At 46.1% G+C, this 18989-nt stretch overlaps 4 protein-coding genes across 4 annotated transcripts; 2 read left to right on the forward strand and 2 right to left on the reverse strand.

Annotated features, from left to right (window-relative positions):
- Positions 1–1967: 1967 nt before the first annotated feature.
- Positions 1968–3089, forward strand: ATNIH1004_007248 (uncharacterized protein; the record flags this gene model as incomplete). The annotated part of the gene is made up of 3 exons (XM_033571873.1): positions 1968–2187; positions 2258–2525; positions 2585–3089. The coding sequence occupies 3 exons, from the start codon at positions 1968–1970 to the stop codon at positions 3087–3089; spliced, it is 993 nt and encodes a 330-aa protein (XP_033425188.1).
- Positions 3090–4590: 1501 nt separating this feature from the next.
- ATNIH1004_007249 (fungal specific transcription factor domain-containing protein) lies at positions 4591–6501 on the forward strand (the record flags this gene model as incomplete). Its single annotated transcript, XM_033571874.1, has 3 exons — positions 4591–4689; positions 4796–4944; positions 5007–6501. 3 exons carry the CDS (start codon positions 4591–4593, stop codon positions 6499–6501), a joined length of 1743 nt encoding a protein of 580 aa, XP_033425189.1.
- A 1898-nt stretch (positions 6502–8399) lies between these two features.
- On the reverse strand, positions 8400–9135 carry ATNIH1004_007250 (uncharacterized protein; the record flags this gene model as incomplete). Its single annotated transcript, XM_033571875.1, has 3 exons — positions 8400–8649; positions 8708–8984; positions 9051–9135. 3 exons carry the CDS (start codon positions 9133–9135, stop codon positions 8400–8402), a joined length of 612 nt encoding a protein of 203 aa, XP_033425190.1.
- A 377-nt stretch (positions 9136–9512) lies between these two features.
- Positions 9513–10550, reverse strand: ATNIH1004_007251 (zinc-binding alcohol dehydrogenase family protein; the record flags this gene model as incomplete). Its single annotated transcript, XM_033571876.1, has 1 exon — positions 9513–10550. The coding sequence occupies one exon, from the start codon at positions 10548–10550 to the stop codon at positions 9513–9515; it is 1038 nt and encodes a 345-aa protein (XP_033425191.1).
- Between the last annotated feature and the right edge of the window lie 8439 nt (positions 10551–18989).

An 18989-nucleotide genomic window follows, 5' to 3' on the forward strand; every position in this document is an offset into this window, starting at 1 on the left:
CCTCTACTCGCATGGAATTTCTTGTTACTTGAGTTATACAAGGTGGCGGTAGGTGTCTCTACGATTTCGGGGGTTTATAAGAAAACAGTGGTACTAGCACCGGTTTCTAGTGGGATTAAATCAATTTCGAAGTTACTAACTAGACCGGGGGGCTTGAATAAGTCGGAGTAAGCAGCATAGTTATATTATAAAGGGGGAACAAAAGCTTTCAATACCTAATAACTAGATATGCAGCAGGCTGATTCTTATGCTTAAAAAGGAATCGTTAAAGAAGAAAGAAGAAAAAAGTAACAAAAGGATCGAGCGGGTGGGTAGTTACTGTTTATTGTAGTATCACGTAATATTAACAAAGGCACAGCTAAGCCGCCTATGGGTGTAGCCCGCGACATACACTGTGTATTAGCACTAGGATAAAATGCTATAATGCACTTAGACGACATATTACTTTCCTCGGATCTCTCGGACATTAAGTCAGGGTTATTGCGAGGTCTCGTTAGGTCATCGTCGAGCAATCCTTTGCCATTCTTTTTGTGACGTAGCATAAACTAATCTATTGTGGTTACTTGCAGGTACGGCCACTGTAGACAAACACAGATCAAGCCATATCGGAGGGGCACGTTCCGACAACATACACGCTGGTTGGTTAGTACTTAGTATAGTAGGTGACTAAATGCGAATCTCCAATGGCAAGTCTGTTCACCCAGGACCCTTTTTAGGGATATTCTCCGCCTGTGGGTCTTGTCTAAATGAGTCCGCTGCTTGCCCAAGGCCCCGTTGGTCTGGGCGTCGGGGCGGACCGCGTCCTCCCGGGTCTACTGTGTAGTGTCAACTAAGATACATCATTTTTTCGGAGTATTTAAGCGAGAAGGATTTAAACTACACTATTCCTAAGGAGGAAGGAAGAATACGGGATTTTTATGTGTACCTGCAGCTGCTACTGCACTGTTATGCAATGAGTCACAGATTCTAACTCTCCCTAATCTAAGATTTTATTCTTGTATTTCATGCCACAAGATATGAGGCCTCCATTCCCTCTCGAAAATGACGTATTTTTGGTAGGCAGATGCCGATTTCGCTCTCGGACAATTATCAGGATTTTTTGCTAGTAAATACTGTGGGCACGCTAGGTTACTACCTGTCAGAATATCCGACAATTTCCCCAGCTATCTACGGAGTAGAGTTGGATCTATTTTAGCCCAGTGGATTTGTCTGATACTATTATACTAGGGTGATACAAGTGGATCTACCACTGTGGTTCGAACGTTCGTGATTTGCTTATACAGAGTAGTCCAGGATCTAATCCCTGTCTATCTGTCGCATAGAACACCGACTGGAGCCTAGAGGGAAAGTGCAGGTTCCACTATAATATCTGTTCCAAAGTTCATGTTCAGTGTCTTAATCCAATGAGTAATATGGTTTCTTACTACATGCCCTTTCTCAAGAAGACATACTTGTTATTAGCCTTCACTGGTCAATGCACGTCGTTTCTCAATAGAAGTTGGGCAGGGTTCTGCGCAAATATTATAGACAGCTCCACTCCGAGTGTGCTATGGGGGTTTGCTACTCGGATTTGATACGGCTTTAAGTATGGTGCAACATGTAATACTGGTGGTAAGTAACTACCACCTCTAGCTTTTCCATAGTTCAATATAGTCTAATTACCGGGTAGAAGGAGCGGGTTATGCCACTATTTCGGCTTGGTCTGGTGCAAAGCACTACTACTGGTGTCGGCTCTAGTTGCTCAAGTTCAGTAATACCTCTCTGCGCAGTATCTTAGTCGAAGGCTACTGATGCGGTATAATCTGGGACCCGTGGGTGTAACCTCGAAATAAGACTATATGAGCCAGCCCATATTAGTTTGTTTAGAAAGTTCTTGTTTTAAATATATACAGTCCTCTGCATCAAATCCAAGTGAATACAGTCTTTATCACGAACGTGATTAAAGGGATTATCCTCCCCTTATTATTATGGTCTTCTCTCAGGTTCTATTCCTGGCTCTTCTGGGGTCAGTTAATGCCGCTACTCTTACGAAACGATTCTCCAGTGGAGATTTCGCCACAGGTGAAACAGATCCGAATGTAAGCAGCGGCTGTACCTACTGGGCCAACTCGATTAAGTCGACCGACACCTGTTCCGCGCTAGAGAGCTTCTATGGCATCACAATTGCGCAGCTAGTTTCTTGGGCAAGTAAGAAAAGCCCGATCATCAAGATAACAGAAAACTAACTGTCAATATCCGTAGAATCCCTCCATGTCAGCTACTAAATGTACCCTGACCGTGGGATGGAGCTATTGCGTGAAGGCCCCCGTAGTCCCAACCACTACCACTACCACCAAAAAGACAGCAACCACCACTTCTTCTACAAAAACTGCAGCTACCACAACAACGGGAGGCCCGTCTCCGACCCAGATGGGTTTGATATCTACATGTAATGCCTTCTATTACGTGAAAAAGGGTGATTCCTGCTGGGTAATTATGAACTCTTATGGCAACTTCACTCTGGATCAATTCTACTCATGGAATCCGTAAGCCAAAATCCTGTCATCCAAAATCTTTATTCTCTAACTACTCATGCATGAAACAGTGCTGTCAAGACCGACTGTTCCGGACTTCAGCCAGATTACTATGTCTGCGTTGGCGTCGGCGGGTCTACTGATTCCACTACCACAAAGACCACAACCACCACGACCCCCACCAACATCGGGCCGTCTCCCACGCAGGCTGGAATAGCCACCGACTGCTCAACCTATTACCAGGCCGAGAAAGGAGATAGCTGCTGGTTAATCGTGAACGAGAAGTATACCTATCTGACAACTGCTAAGTTCAACAAATGGAACCCGGCCGTCGGCTCCAACTGCAGTAATCTGCAGAAGGGGTACTACTATTGCGTAGCGACCAAGACCGAGAGACCAATGCCAAACACTATTAGCACATGCAAAAAGTGGCATCATGTTGCTACAGGTGATAACTGTTGGTCGATTGAACAAGAGTACTCGATCAGTGCGACGCAGTTTGAGAAATGGAATCCGTATATAGGATCGTCGTGTGCGTCGTTGTGGCTGGGATATTATGTCTGTGTGGGTGTTTAGTGGATCTGATAAACTTGTGCTGACAAGTAGGAGTGAAGACTGGTACATCTAGATTACCAAAGTCTTCCTACTGTTACGTTTCTCATTCACAGAGTCACTCTGCTGCCCTGGATCGTCCAGGAACCCGTACACGACCTCGATTAGCGAGCTCGCACCTCGATCCACAGAGGAATGAACAACTTTTGTGAAGGGTTGAACCCGTAGCAATTATAGGATAGGCTATATACAAAAGGAATCGTTGATGTCAAATAGAATGGTAAATAAGAAATGACGGCTAGAGTCAGATGATGAATGGTCAAAAGAGCTTCCTACAGCGAAAAGTACACAGAACAGTCAATCATCAGAAGAATCAGAATGATCATATTGAATAGTACATTGATTAATATAATAAAGAAACCATCTAAACAATCATTTAAATACCTTTTCAAGAATAGAAGGGCGGAGTTTGGCAGATCTGAAAAAAAAAAAAGAAAAATGAAAAAAAGGGAAAGAAACTGTTGAAACAGCAATCGCCTCAAGTTCCCTTATTATTAGCAGAGTCATGGAGGAGTACTGTACGTGAGAAGGTAGCATTGGTAACTTTCTCCAGCCTCTAGCTCGATTCATGCGATACCCATCTGAGGTAAATATAAGTAAACTACAGAGTAGTAAGTCCTGTTTACTACTCCCCCAACCTTCCATTCCTCAGTGCTAGTCCCTTATAAAATCTTCCATTCCTTCACAACTTGACCTCACTCTCTTCCTCTTCAGTTGGGGGTACCAAGCAATGATGTCTATTAGCTACGCACAACGTTGTCAACCCCCGAATCCCCTATCCCATTTGACGTTGGAGTGAGTGTGGCATCTATATGAGACGTTGTATACATATCTAGTTGAATATATACGCCCCTTAGTAGGCTACGTGCGTGTAGCTGGTATAGCTTCTCCTGCCCTATCCCCCATTTCCCCTGTGCACCGTGGACGGTGTCAAGGTTTTCACAACATCTACCATTTCCAATGGCCTCAGATTGGCAATGTAGTGTGGTTCTGCAGTTAAGGCAGAAGTCACTATATTAATCTTCACTAGTACTGAAGTGAAGTTCCGCTGGCGGTACCTGATTCACTGGTATTGCTGCCTCGTGGACGTTGAGTCTTTCAGATCTCTTGAGTTGATCTCCCACTATATAACCTCTTTCTCTCTCTCTCTTACCTCTCACTCTACCAGCTTGTCCAGTCCTTCTGCTCTTGCCGCATGCTATTGTTAGTAAGTTCATTTAGTATAACCTCTCTTATACCTTTCCTTTAGAGTCATCTGGCTTTTTGTGCTGGGATTGGTCCTCTTGCCAGGTCTGAGGCTCTTCTGTCCTCTGGAGCTGAAGCCGTTCTGCATCTGAGGCTTTCTGATACCCCTCAGAGCTAGAGCTCTTTGCGGGTTTTGTGATCCTTCTATCTCCTTTAAGTCGTAGCCAGTGTTGCTAACTACGGCCCCCTATAGTTGCCTCTTGCTTGTTCCTTTGTGAAAATGTCCGCTCGCCGCGACCCTGGCGCTTCTGCTGCCGCTGCAGTTACCTCTGGCCCAGCCTTCTCACCAGGTTGTCTTGTGCCTCGTGAGTACGAGCTTGTATATGTCTTGCTCTGGCGTTGCTCCGGAGGGTAATGCCCCAGCTGATTACTGTTGCGACGGACGCCGCTAGTGTTGGCACAGCTAACCCAGTCTCTTCGTGTAGTGGGACGTGGAAGGTAATAGTGACAGCAATGGACACGAGACCAGTGCACCAACCTACCTCTTCCAGAGCATCGAACGCGATCTCAGCCGGATGCCCCATCGTCAAATGCTTGACTTCCTCGTGCAGTACTTTGTGTATGAGCTGAATTGGTATGCGTTTTCCCACCTGTCAATGGTCCGAGCGAGGATCCGCTAACCGAGCCTGGCATCAGGATGAAGCAGGTTATCCATGCCCCCAGCTTCCTGGCAGAGTATCAGCAATGGTGGACCAAAGACCAACCGTTTACAGTTCCCGACATCGAGTTTGCCGTTCTGATCCTCCGCGTCAGCTCGTACGCGGCGCAGTTTCTCCCGGCTCCTTCCCATACTGTGGGCAGTATTGGCGGGCTCTCCCTCACTGACATCCGCAACACCTGCAGCGAGGTGGGCGACAGTCTCGCTCAAGCCTGCCTGTCTCTTGATTGGAAAGGGTCGCTAGTGCGCGTTCAGCACACTCTCTTCCTCGCCCTCAAATTCTCGTGCGAGTGCCGAACCGACCGATTCTGGGAGGGCATTGCCTCGTCCAGTCGCGCAGCCCAGAAGGCAGGCATCCACGCTGATGCTCCTCTTCCCGGGGCGGATGGCGCGCAGAACTTGGAAAAGGAGATGGAGCGGAGGACGCTCTGCAGTCTCTACGTCCTTGACAGCCATCTATCCCGACAGCTGGATCGGATCCCGTTTCTGCCCGACGATCTGGTGGCAGAGACCCTTCCCCGGTTGCGTCTCGTGCCAGACATCGGCAGCGACGCCAGCGCACCGGATATCTTCACCGAGCGCCTTATGCAAGTGCAGCTGGGTCGATTCTGGCGCAGCTTCGGACCGCGACGAAATGTCGGGTACGACCCCATGCAGGGCGAACAACGATACGAGAAGTTCTGCGCCGAATATCTGCCGACGCTATCCCCTGCGTTTGCGCTGGAGCCGGACACCCAGTGGGACGCGCGTCTACCCAAGCTGCCGATGCAGCGACAGCTCCTGCACATTGCCATCTTCGATTCCATCTGTTGGAACTTCCGTCCGCTGCTGCTGCTCAAACCCGCCCAGATTGCCCGCCTCGTCCCGTACAAACAGGTGTTGCTGCAGTCGCAGAAGAAGCGGCTGGCCCTGGCAGCCCTCGTGGAGCTGGAGGCCGTCACGACACTGCACGCCATGTTCGGCGGCTCCCATACGCGCTTTGCCGCCATCATCTTCAACACCTTTGAGGCCGCCGTGCTCCTGCTCGGTCTCTGCGGCCACAGGGACTTCCCCTTCGACCAAGGCGATGAGGATACCGTGATTCTGGGCGTGAAGGCAGGACGGTTGACGCGCGGCAAGGCGCTCCAAGCGGCGGAGCAGGCACTCCGTCGGCTGCAGATGCTCGCCGAGGTCAGCGAGATGGCCGCGACCGGAGCGCATGTGGTGACTCAGCTCTTTATCAAGGCCACACAAGAACAGGCGTCCGAGTCGGTGACACCGATGGGTTCCAGTGGCAGCTCGTCTTGGCCGGGCCCGTTGCTGAACCTGCTGGGGCTGGACGATGACGCCGGAAACTGGGCATCCGCGGAAACTGCGAATCCTAGTTGGATGTCGGAGTCAATTCCTAAGATTGCGCAGGACGACTCGTATTCGGTATTGCAGGAGTCACGGCTGGGCTTTGCGGCGCCCTGGGCCGTTGGTGATCCCTTGTAGCCTTCCGTAATATATGGTGTATAGACGGGTCAGGACGGTTGTCGCCAGATGTGTTCTTGTCTGGCACTTCTCGAACGGCTGATATGATTCCATGTGGCTTATAGTAGATGGTTCACTCCTGAGTCACTCCATACTCGTCAACAGTCTAGCGCCATATGATAGGAATAGTTCACGACAATATCTAGCACACCGATATAAGACCCGCAATCTCACCGGCTTCTCCGAACCAGCGGGTCGAGCCGTTTTATACCTCCATTAGCTCCAGGTCGAGGTTTTCCGACGTTCATCGGCCGATAGGCATCGGACGAAGCCGCCACGTATAGAGGAAGAAATGAACAAGGGGGCCTGTACAGTCCAGGGCCGGGGACTCTCCATCAGCTATCGTAGCTGTGAACAAACTGCCATGATGCATACGAGTAGACGACCAATGTAGCCTCGCCGACCCTGACGAATAGCCCACCCTTGTCTTGCTACCTGCGATATCCTTCCAGTACTATTTAGTCCCGATAGGCCGTCATGGTCTCGTCGATATGATTGATTGCCTTTGATCCGAGCGTGCACTCGCCTGCATAGAAGAACCATGACTGCAACGCATTCCACGATGTATCTAGCGGAGATACCTGCGCAGCAATCGCTAATCAGCCGGGATCTTGCTATCAGATTTCTACAAATGGAATCCCGGCGTCAGAATCGGCTGCTCCTCTCTCTGGCTAGGGTACTACGTCTGCACTGGTGTAATCGGCTCCACATCACCACACCTCCTCCCGCAACAACAACCCCAGAACGGTTGCTCATCTCTCTGGCTTGAATACTACGTCTGACGGGGGTTATCGGATACAAGCTACAACTACCGCAGGAAACGGGATAAGTACGCCCACGCCGACTCAGGCAGGTATGGTGGGAAACTGTAACAAGTTCCATGATGTGGGAAGTGTGGATACTTGTGATTCTATTGCGAATGGGACGGAGATTTCTGTGGCCCAGTTTGAGAAGTGGAATCCCGGGGTTGGGAGTGGATGTACTTTGGTTGGGGTATTATGTTTGTGATGGGGTTGTTTGATGTACTTCGGTTATTGGGTGGATGTTGTTATGTAGAACCTTCTAGGTAAAGGAGAGACGGGTGTATCCCGCCGTGTTGGGGATTTGGCGGTGTTGTATATAGAGTCGATTTGCCTTAGGGAATGTAGTATACTTGCCCGGTTGTAAGCTGAACGCTGTTTATTGTGGTTTATCTTCGCACTGCACATGAATATAACATGATACAATCCAAGCACTAAAGCAGTGCATCCTGTAGATAATAGCAAGACGACGGATCATATTAACTGTATTTAATCACACACAGTACATTCCTAACAGTATCAAAAAGATACAATCGACGACTAGATAAACTATGGCTCGATATACAGTTATATAATAACGAACTAATCACCAGTAGCACGTTGCTCAACCTTCCACCAAAAAGATATACAGCGTCACAACGCCAAGCTCACACTAGAATTAGTCAAGTTTGCGGGGGACCAGGTCAATATTTCCCCCTCCAATTTATCCGGACAGATAGACACACCCCCAGTGCTTACGCAACATCCCGGACTACTGCCGCAGGAACAGCTAGTGCCTGTGCTAATAAAGTGGGAGAACTTGACACCTTTTTTATCCGTGTAACCTTGGCAGCCACACATACTGTTCACACGGATGATATCAGCATTTATCCTAGAATTAGGGTCGGGGTAGAAGGTTGAGAAAGAGATAGAGCAAACGTAAAGGGAGGTCGTACCTAGCAACCCACCCATACCCCTTATAATCAATATTCTTATAAAACTCATCCAATGACCAAGTTCCAGATGGATCGCAGATAGGCAGATTGAATGTACCTGCCATTCTCCACAACTTGTGGGTATTTAAAAGCACCGCATCTTGAGTCCAGAGCTTATCCACCAAAGCCGCATCCCATACATAAGTACATACCCCTCCACCTGACCCAATGTGATCTGATTGTCTGCGGCTGGGCTGACAATGGGAATATCCTGCTGAGCTAGGAAGACTCCATGGTCAAAGAGTTTCAACATGTCCTCGTGGCCCCTGTCTATGGTATTCTTCCACATGTCAGTGTAATGGGAGCGGAGACTGCCTGCCCAGTCTGAAGCTTCGCTGTTTGATCGTGTCAGCAGTCCAGTCGAGAATTATAAGAGAGAAGTGACAGAATTACGTGCTCAAGTTTTTCTGAGCGTAGTTACCCGGCTGTGACATAGCGTTGAGGCCTTCGGTTACCATACCGCCGAGGAACGCCTCTACTGCCGTCGCAAGTACATTACCAGTAGCTGTTGTTACCACTATAAGCATTGTGCTGATGGCTGTTAAGAATTCGGCCAGAAAAGACTCATATCCGGCGGTGGAGTCCAGGTAAATTCGGACAGCATATTTGAGGCTCGGACAACAAAATTTGCAGGCGTAGCGCCGGCTGCCGTGCAGAGGGCGTGCATCACCTATTCGAGGAGGGAAGTGTGTCAGACAGAAAGGGTAATTATGTTAATAGGGCCTAGGATACTCACACCATTCAGGTTGGTAATTAACACAAGCTTGCAATACTTTCATCCGGAATCCAGTGTTGTTAAGACGCAGTTGAATAGCATGCATTCCCGTGTGTTAATTTAACCACACGTTCCATATGACTTTTCTTTATGCTAGTTACCAGAAATCACATATATTCGGCCCATGCGAAGCTGCATCGGTGTCGGAGAGATTAAGATAAAGCCTGATAGGGTTAAAACATTACAGTAAAACCTCCGATTCGTCGGTCAGAATTTTCCAGTGCTATACGCATCCCGGAGTCGGCCAAGCCACGTTCTAGACACATTCTCTGCATAGGGCGTCCGGATGACATACAGTGTATCCAATTCAATCACGCATATGCTCAGTAAATAAGATGAGATCCAATCTACCACACCACAGTAAACAACTCATACATAGAGGCTAAAAACCTTGTCCCATAATAAACAACACACCCTTGCCTCCTAATTAGCGCATGTCACTAGCTTCTTCGCCGAAACGCCCTTCTTAAGTAGATCCAGTGCCTCCTGAATGCCCTCGAGACCCTTGGTTGGCACGACATCCGGAACTGGCGCAACCTTATAGACACCTGCAGCCAGTGCTTCAGGCAGATATCCAGCAAAGGTGGCCGGGTTTGTCTCATGGTACATAACCGCACTTTCCGAGGCAAATATCATCCTAGCGTCAACGCCGTCGGGGGCCACTCCTTCAGGTACTGGATTCGTAGCGGCCACACGCAGGTTTTTCTTTGATATATGTGCCACCTGGCAGGATGGCGCCACATCACCGGCCGCTTGCAAGACGCCAATGCATTCCCCCTTGTCCAGTCCCGCAACGATCCGGTGGATAATATTGGGATCGTTGTAGTCAAAGACCTGATCGGCACCAAGACCCTTGACATACTCAAAGTTCCGTGTAGAGCATGTGGTAAGAACCTCAAACCCAGCTGCTTTGCAAAGTTGAATCGCATTGCTACCGACGCCCGAGCTGCCACCCCAGATAAGGATGGATTTACCCGTGCTGTTAGCGGGGGTGTTGATCGTAGGGTATGGCAGGCCAAGGTAGTCCTTAGAAAACAGACCTTGGGCAGCCGTCGCAATGCAGAGAGGAAAGACGGAGGCGTCGATAAACGACAGGGAGTCAGGAATCTTGCACGCCATATTATGGTCGAGAATCACATAGTCCTGGAATGCGCCTTGCTCGGGCTTCGCGACGGCAGCACCTAGAGCCAGACCTAGAACACGATCTCCAGGTTGAAATCTGGCCCTCGCCGCAGAGCCGACACTCTTAACGGTGCCGGCGACGTCCTCTCCCATGATAAGTGGATACTTAATAAATGGCAAAGGCACGTCCTGGACCATAGCGTCAGCAGGATTCATAGCCCAGGCGTGAACCTTGACTAAGATCTCGTCATCTGCAATGTTGGATGGAATGGAACCCTCACGGAGGACGCCAGGCACACCTGCCTGCTCCTGCCACAAAGAGCGGTTTAGAGTCGACATATTACGTATTAATATGGTGACTTAATTGGATTCTCTGTGCGTGAAAAGACAGTGAGCCGGATGTGCGTTAAAATAAAAGACAGATTCCAAGGCACGGTCTCGTCCTGGCCCAGTCTGTCCAGCCCTTTTATGTCTGCTAGGCCATGGGCCTATCCCACTCAAATGATAACTTTATCACCGAGCAGGGACATATGTGCTGTAAGTAAACGCTTGTATAATCACAAGCACAAATAGCGCGCCACCCACGTTGTTCTAGCGTAAAGCCAGGGGTTTGGAGGCAGTGGAGGTCGTAGATCGGAGCGTCTCGCACGGCTCAGAAGAGGTCACCAAGCTTCGGAGTTTTCTGGCTCCTGGATGCAGACGGACCTAAGCGGGCTTAAGTAGCGTTACGGCCGGGCTCCCCTTTTCTGGACTTTTTTCGGATTTGTGAGGAGCAGGGAAGCATCAGGAAGCGTCTTACTGTTTAATGGAGAAAAGCTTCTTCCACCCGATATGGATCCTCGAGGGGTATGAATGACCATTCGGACGAAATTAGGCAAGTAAGAGTATGTTCTGCGCTTAGAGAATAGGCTCTTGGAGTCATAATATCCATATCCACTGCCATAATACGATCTTCGATGCGAAGTATCGTGAAAAAATAAAAAAAAAATTACGCAAGCAGGCTAAACATGGTCCAACTGCGATCCCATAGATTCAGATGCTCGCGCACCACTACCCAGGCGCCGGGACCAATGGGGCTAAAAGGGACAATGGGGCCAAAAGGGGCAATAGGAACAATAGGGACAACAGGGGCAACAGGGACCATAGGCCCGAGAAGGCAAACAGGCCCCAGCCCTTTAAATTTAATCTCTATATAGACATATTCTATGGGTGAAATAGATAATTTAATATAGTGTTAAGATAATTCAATATTAGTAGTATAATAAATATAGAACTAGATTAATTTAATTATAGATGGTATCTTCTATTTCCTATTCGATTGTACGATAGCAAGATACTAGTATTATAATAAATATAACAAGTATCTAACTATGCGTAACTTACAAACCGTTGCATTTAGTTGTGCACTTCGAATATCTGTGGGTTTTATTGATAGTTAGTCCTGGTTTCCCTTGGTTGTAGCTGGTTGTCAGTAGTTGTGAGTACAGTGCCTTGTAAAACTGCCTTGCCTACCAAGAAGCCTTGATCATTGCTTAAAAATGTGCCAAGAAAATACTAGTACATATATGGTTAGATATATTTCAATAGTGTAATAAACGTATTGTAGTTTCATTACCTATGAAATATTTAGTTACAAAACTTGGTATTAATACACGTCTTAACCTCTACTAACCTCTAGAACAGACTGGAAGTAGTGTTGGTGTAATGACAATACCGGCGAGCTCATTACGAAATCTTGAAATTTCAACTTTTTTATCGATTTCAATTACATTTCAAGGGGCTTATTTTGATTAGTCATTATATGCGGTGAGAGTATTGCAGCCAATAAGAGCCTATCCAGCCCAGATTCTGCCCAATTCTTTATCTTATCTAAAATGCCTAGTGTCACTGGTAGCAACCATTACCAATATATATATATTGACGGGGAGGATTTTAAACTAGTAATATTATCAACATCAGCATGGCTGAAGATTCTCCTGACAAGATCCATTACACCGAGATCGAGCTTCAGAAGTGCTTTGAAGTAGTAAGGGGCAGCACAAAGGTGACTGTACACCCACGTCCACACGTACGCTTTATTAATTTTGGCTAGGTCCCGCAAGTAAAATGCCTTGGGTGCTTCAAAGTTCGAGCGAAAAACACTACACGCCAGTGCGAGCACGTGAAGAAATGTAGCAGCGCGCAGGCTCTTATGGACCCCGAGAATACTCCTGGAAAGAGACAGAAACCATTAAGCTTCCCTACCTCTAAACCAAGTAGAAGTATTGATCGCTTACTAGCTCAGGTGTGTTTTACAGGAGGCAGGCCCTTTAGCCTTTTCGAGCAACAAGAGATGCAAGATCTTATTCATGCTCTAAATCCCGTATACCAAATCCCATCCCGCCATCGAATCGCTGATGACTTACTGGAGGAATCATATATCGAGATACAAGGGAAAGTTCGGAAGGAGCTACAGAGAAGTCAGTTTCTAAATATCTCTGTAGATGAGACAACAAATATACGTTCTCAACGGGTTATTGCTATGACTATTACAACACCCACAAAATCATGGTTTCTTCATCTACATGACATGGAAGATAAGACGCTTGATGCTGCTACAATTAGTGAATGGATTTTGGAAAGGCTCCATAATATTCTCTTGGAGCTTGATAAAGTTGTTGACTGGAAGAGGATTAATTCCATTTCAACGGATACCTGCTGTGTTATGAAGGCAGTATGGCAAATTTTGTCAGAGAAACCAGAGCTTAAGCATGCCTTTATGATTCCCTGTGACTCTCATGGTCTACAGCTGATTATGAAGGATATTCTTGATCCTAATGCTTCTAAGATCCCTAAAGTAAAAGGGGTTTTTAAATCAGCTCTTGAAGTTGTGGTGTTCTTTCACCAATCTCCTCTTGAATATGCAAGGCTGCAAGCAAAGCAGATTGAGAAATGGGGCCATCGAAAGGCTTTAATTGCAGCAGTTATTACCCGATGGGGTACTCAATATGGCATGCTTACTTCTCTTTATGATTGCCAGGAAGCAGTTTGTGAGTGGGCTCTTATTACTCCTGCTGCTTCTACCATAAAAGGGAAAGAGGTGATTAGAACAACTAAATCTCATGCCTTTTGGTGGGAGCTAAAGGAGTTAATAAAAATCCTTAAGCCTCTGCATATTGCTCAGAAGGAATCTGAGGCCCAAAATTCATCAATCATGGAGGTAACGCAGCGGTGGTTAACCCTCCATGAGACTCTGCGGACGCTTGCTGCTCAGACATCCTTTAAAGATGATTTTTATTCTTATCTAGATGGCACTGGTTGGCAGACTCGAATGCTACGTCAACTAGAGCCACTTCACTGGGTAGCGTATCATCTTGATCCAGCAAGAGTTCCTGGCAAACTTGATGAGAGCGCACGACGCCATATTGAAGGTGCTTTACGACCACTTCAAAGCGAAGATGGAAGATCTACTGCATGGCATGAATTTCTGGCATTCCGGCAAAGAACAGGTGCTTTTTATAATTCCTCTTGTTGGGAAGCAAGAACACCAGCTCTCTTTTGGCTTGAGGCAGTAAGTTAAAGCTATATGCTATTAAGCAAGATACTTACCTATATTAATTTAGGCAGAATTTGCTCCTACTCTTGCTCCTTTTGCTCGCCGTCTGTGTAATACTGTTGCTAATTCTGCTGCAGCTGAGAGAGCATTTTCACAGATGAATCTGCAGCATACAAAGATCCGGAATCGGCTTGAATCTCACCGAGTTGAGAAGCTACTTTATATACAGATTAACAAACGACAATTTCGTGCAGACTCGCCACCTACCGTTACCCAAGAGATGCTTCTTGAGGAGGAAGATCAGGAGATAGAAAGAATACTGCAGCGTAAGCAGGTGCAGGACTATCTATTAGAGGTGCTTGATACTTCAGACTCTGAGGAGGATATTCCACCGGACCCTGTGCCGAACCCAGTACCAAATCCAGCACCAGAACCAGCGTCGAATCCAGCACTTATTGCAGTATTAAGTTCTGCATTAAATTCAGCTTCAACTGCAACAAACCCGGCACTTGTTTCTGCATTAAATTCAAGACTGAATTCCGTGTTAAATTCAGCCTCAAGTCCCCCCCAGCTTTCGAATTCGCATACTGAGACAAAATCTGTACCAAATCCCCTTTTAACATGTCCCAGGCCTTCAGCTTCTATCAGAACGGGCGAAATCCATGGTATTGAAATAAGTAGTGGTACTGGTAGCGGAGTAAAGCGTCAGTCTGAATGGTCTCATGGGGTGGCGGACCATTATCAACAACCTACTCAACAGCAGAGGATCGGAGCTTCTGGTAACAAAGCACATGACCTTTAATATTGCCTATTTTGGATTAGCTTAATTTCAATTTCAATTTCACAGATTTTGATTTCATTTCAGGAGGCCAGATTTCATGAAATTTCAATTTTTGAAATTACATTTTGCCTTCCCTAACTGGAAGCCTCCACGCAAACTAATTAAGCAGCACGTGAGCGCCTAACGGATCTGGCAACCTGTCAACACCCATCTTTGTCGCCTCTCACTTGTCAGAAGTGCCAATTTGGGGAGCTATTCTAACTTGAGTGGGACAGGAATAATTTTCTTGACCGTGGTAAACTGGAATATATGTTTTTGTTGATTATTTTACTCGGCCTGTCAGCACAGTTTCCCCTTACAAAATATGTTATTATTGGGTGCCTTATGTAGGAACTGACATGAGAGGGCACTAATTCTAGGTTGACCAGTGCCGTTTATCATCCTTGGGCAATGTCATACAGCCCTTTCCATATCGATGACGCCTCCCAATTTCAAGCCCCTCAACCATGGGATAGAACTCCGGAATATGCCCCCACTCCTGGTAGCTTTGGTGTTCGCCCACGCCATCTGTGTAGTCCCTCCCAAGACCGACGATCCCACAACGATAGGAATGTCTCGCAGTCACCTGAAATAATCCAACTAGAGTTTATCCCGCTGGCTGTATGGGATAAGGAACGGTCTTATGATAAACAACCACCAGTCTGTATCCATTACCTGATTGAGTGGAAAGTTGCCCTGAACGGCTGATCTGTGACAAGAGTCACAGAGCCTGACTTGGCGATAAAACCAAGAGAGTACTGGCAAGAATATTTGAAAGACAAAATTGAAAAAGTTAAACGTCGGCGAGTTTTTATTAACAAACGTGTTCGGCTAGATAACATTTCTATTGTGGCATTAGTATTACAATACCGATCACAACCTGATCTTCACCAGCAATTTGAGAGTACTGATATTGATTGGACAGTTATAGAGAGACAGCTTCTTAAGTGGAGTGATCTAATTTACAAGGGCAAGAAGCTTAGAATTGATATTTCCATTAGCTATATAAGTGATGACAACAACCCATCTTTTTCTAGTAGAGGAGACAAAAGGAGCGCTACATTAATAACAAAGCAGATGCTTTCTGAGCGAGACTCTTGGATTGATGCTGAAAATATCTCAGGGCAGCCTTCAGCCTGGCGAGACGTCTATAAAAAGATGCGTTGTCCTGGGCCCCCATGTTAAAATAAAGACAGATACTGCTGGCAGGATCCTCACGGAAAAAAGCATTACATACTCAGGACACACCATCTAAAACGCCTTGTCAAGTTCGTAGAAGATGGTCATGATCTTGAATGTCATGATAATGTTCCTAGTGATATTCGAGAACAACTCTTCGCGGAAGAGCGCCAGCGGCTTGAAAGGCAACAAAAGGCAGTAAAGCATCCCTCTATTAAATCAGCATGTCCTCCAATCAACATCAACTTTCTACAGTCACAATCTCCTCAGTTATCTATGCTTGCTACACCAAGTGTTAGTCCAGCGTTATTGCCACACTCAGGTCCAGAGCCCATAGATCCCATCGTTTTTCCAGATCTCCCCCTTGAAGTAGCAGTGGAAGAGTACAGCAGCTGGCAAAAATCGCAAGTGGTTTCTTAGAGATATAAGGACGGCATTGACAAGGCATGTGATATTGTCTTAGAAAATAGTCTTGATCTTAAGCAAATCGCTGGGGATCAGGACCCGGACTTTTTTATTAAACACGGAGTGAAAATCGGCGTTGCCCGTCGCTTTGTCAATGAGATACGCAAGTGGGCCAACTAACAAGAATTGGATAGTTTAAGAATTCAGCCATAAGGTCGGAAACTCTTGTACCCTGTTCAGCTTTATTGGTTATAAATATTTATTATCGTTATTCCTTGTTTTGTTGTTGTACTTTATAGCGGGGAAGTTGACTCTTCTATAATCAGAATTTCAGCTGGTAAAGAGGGGTTTCTATCGGGCCGCTGTTCATATGTGAAACATACACGTCATCACCGTTTGAAAGAGTGGGGTTGTCATTAATATTAGTACTATGTGTGACGGTGCACATGGTCTGTTTGCATTGTTTGTATCTAGTTTTATTTTACTTCTCCGCACCGCCCCCTCACCACCTTTCTTTCTCCTTCCTACGCATGAAATTTTCGTTGAGATAGCACCAATTTCATCAAATTGTTTGGCCGTCACACTATGAATATAGGCATGAACTCCTATTGATAGGAGATCTACTGTTAGTTGGCAATCATACACAGTACAAAGAGTGTAAAGTTTTATCCGAGTCCGGTACAGGGATGCGTTCAGCTGGTACGGAAAAGTTGTTTATCAATAAAATATGCAATCTGCTGTTTCTCCACGTAACAAGCATTAAACTGACCCTGGCGGCCCTGGTCATTATCAATATCCGGTGTAAGGGAGTGTCCTACGAGAGCAGATATACCTGACAGGCCGAGTAGAATAATAAGCAGGGCCATGGTATTACACTACCCAGCCTGCTTAATCAAGAATAACCCTAAAATGCTGCTTTGACATGCTGGTGATAGAAGGATTTGCTGACAACTTGGCAGATCAGCCAGGCTCTCGTTTCAGTAATTTGTCCAGTTTGCATGGAAATTACTGGAATATGGATCCGGCTCGGGCCGACACTGAGCCCGGCTGACGGCACCCATCCAATTGTGGAAGATCACCATGTCAGTGAGCCACTGTAGCTAAACAGAATGTTGGATCGAAGGTTCCACACATCTGAGACAAGTACATAAACAGGAATCCTTCTGTGATTTCGGGAAGGCTATTTATCTAAGTTGTATCCTCTTGTTAAATAGCATAGGTAACAGAGACAGAGGATAATCAAATTTAGACTGCATTTAGCTGAGCTGTGGAATGGTATTTTTTTTATTAACATGATTGGCTGTAACCGGCCTATGGTTAGTCGCCATAGCCCGGTTATTCAGCCGTGCCAACACATCAAGGAGGGGTCGAGTATTTATTACGGGGGAAAAAAGGAGGACATCTCTTATCTTTCTTGCAAAAAGAAAACCATATTAACCAAAACGCTTCATAGTAATTACGAACGATTTCTAAATAATTTGTTACCATCACGATCATGGCGCCTACGATATCATTTTCTAATCCTAATTCTGGAATGCAAACAGGGATTAATAATGGCACAATTAATGCTCAGTTCAGTCTTCATGAAGGTATATTATATAAGGTTTTAAGTTGGGGGAACTTTACTAACCAAGTGCAGACCCTCTGGACAAGCTACCTATTGCGTGTGGAGCCGAGTTGGACTCATATACAGATCAGCATGAAGATGATTGTCTTCCAGGCACTAGAACCGAGCTTCGTGAAGCAATTGCAGAATGGGCTGTTTCGCCACATGGAAAGTGTATATTTTGGTTAAATGGCATGGCAGGAACAGGAAAGTCTACCATCGCCCGAACAGTTGCCAAGACCTTTAAGGAGAAAGGGCAACTAGGCGCGAGCTTCTTCTTTAAAAGGGGCGAAGCAGACCGTGGCAATGCAGAAAGACTAATATCAACTATTACAAGACAGTTGGTAACCAGCCATCGGCATCTAGCACCCCTTGTCTTAAAAGCGATTGAGAATTATCCAAATATTTCGTCAAAATCTCTTAGTGAGCAATTTGACAAACTTCTTCTTCAACCACTGTTAAGCCTTAATCTAAATCAGCCTGCTATCACTGTGATTGTGATCGACGCTTTGGATGAATGCGAACAAGAAAGCGACATTAAAGTTATACTTCAACTTTTACCCCGGATCCAGCAATCTAACTCTATGCAGCTGCGAATATTTCTGACCAGCAGACCTGAACTTGCTATCCGCCTTGGCTTTAAAAAGCACAATAACCATCAGGACTTGGTCCTCCATGAGCTTCCTAAACCAGTGATTGAACGTGATATACGTCTCTTTTTAAAAGATAGACTTTTAAAAATAAAAGACGAGCGATTACTTCCTTCGGACTGGCCTGGAGATACTGTTATAGAAAGTTTGGTTGCAATGGCTGTCCCCTTATTTATCTTTGCTGCCACAGTGTGTCGCTTTGTCGGAGAAGGAAAGCTATCTCCAGAAAGGCGCCTTGCAAAATTTCTCCAATCAAAAGCGGCCACATCTGCATCCCAGATGGAGAAGATATACCTACCTATATTATATCACCTCCTCACTACTGACGACGAGGATGAGTCAAGGGAACTTGTAAAACAGTTCCTAGATATTATTGGGACTATTATTATTCTTGCTACTCCACTCTCGATCAATGCCCTTGGCAGCTTCTTGATACGCCAAAAGAAGATATCAGTAATCTGTTAAGTATGCTACACTCGGTTCTTAGTATACCAGAGGACCTAGATGCGCCAGTCCGCATTCTACATTTATCATTTCGAGATTTCCTTGTTAACACGAAAAGCACCTTCCATGTGGAAGAGGA

The sequence above is a fragment of the Aspergillus tanneri genome, assembly GCF_003426965.1.
Source record: "Aspergillus tanneri strain NIH1004 chromosome Unknown AapTan_7_pilon_pilon_pilon, whole genome shotgun sequence".
NCBI classification, from domain to species: domain Eukaryota; kingdom Fungi; phylum Ascomycota; class Eurotiomycetes; order Eurotiales; family Aspergillaceae; genus Aspergillus; species Aspergillus tanneri.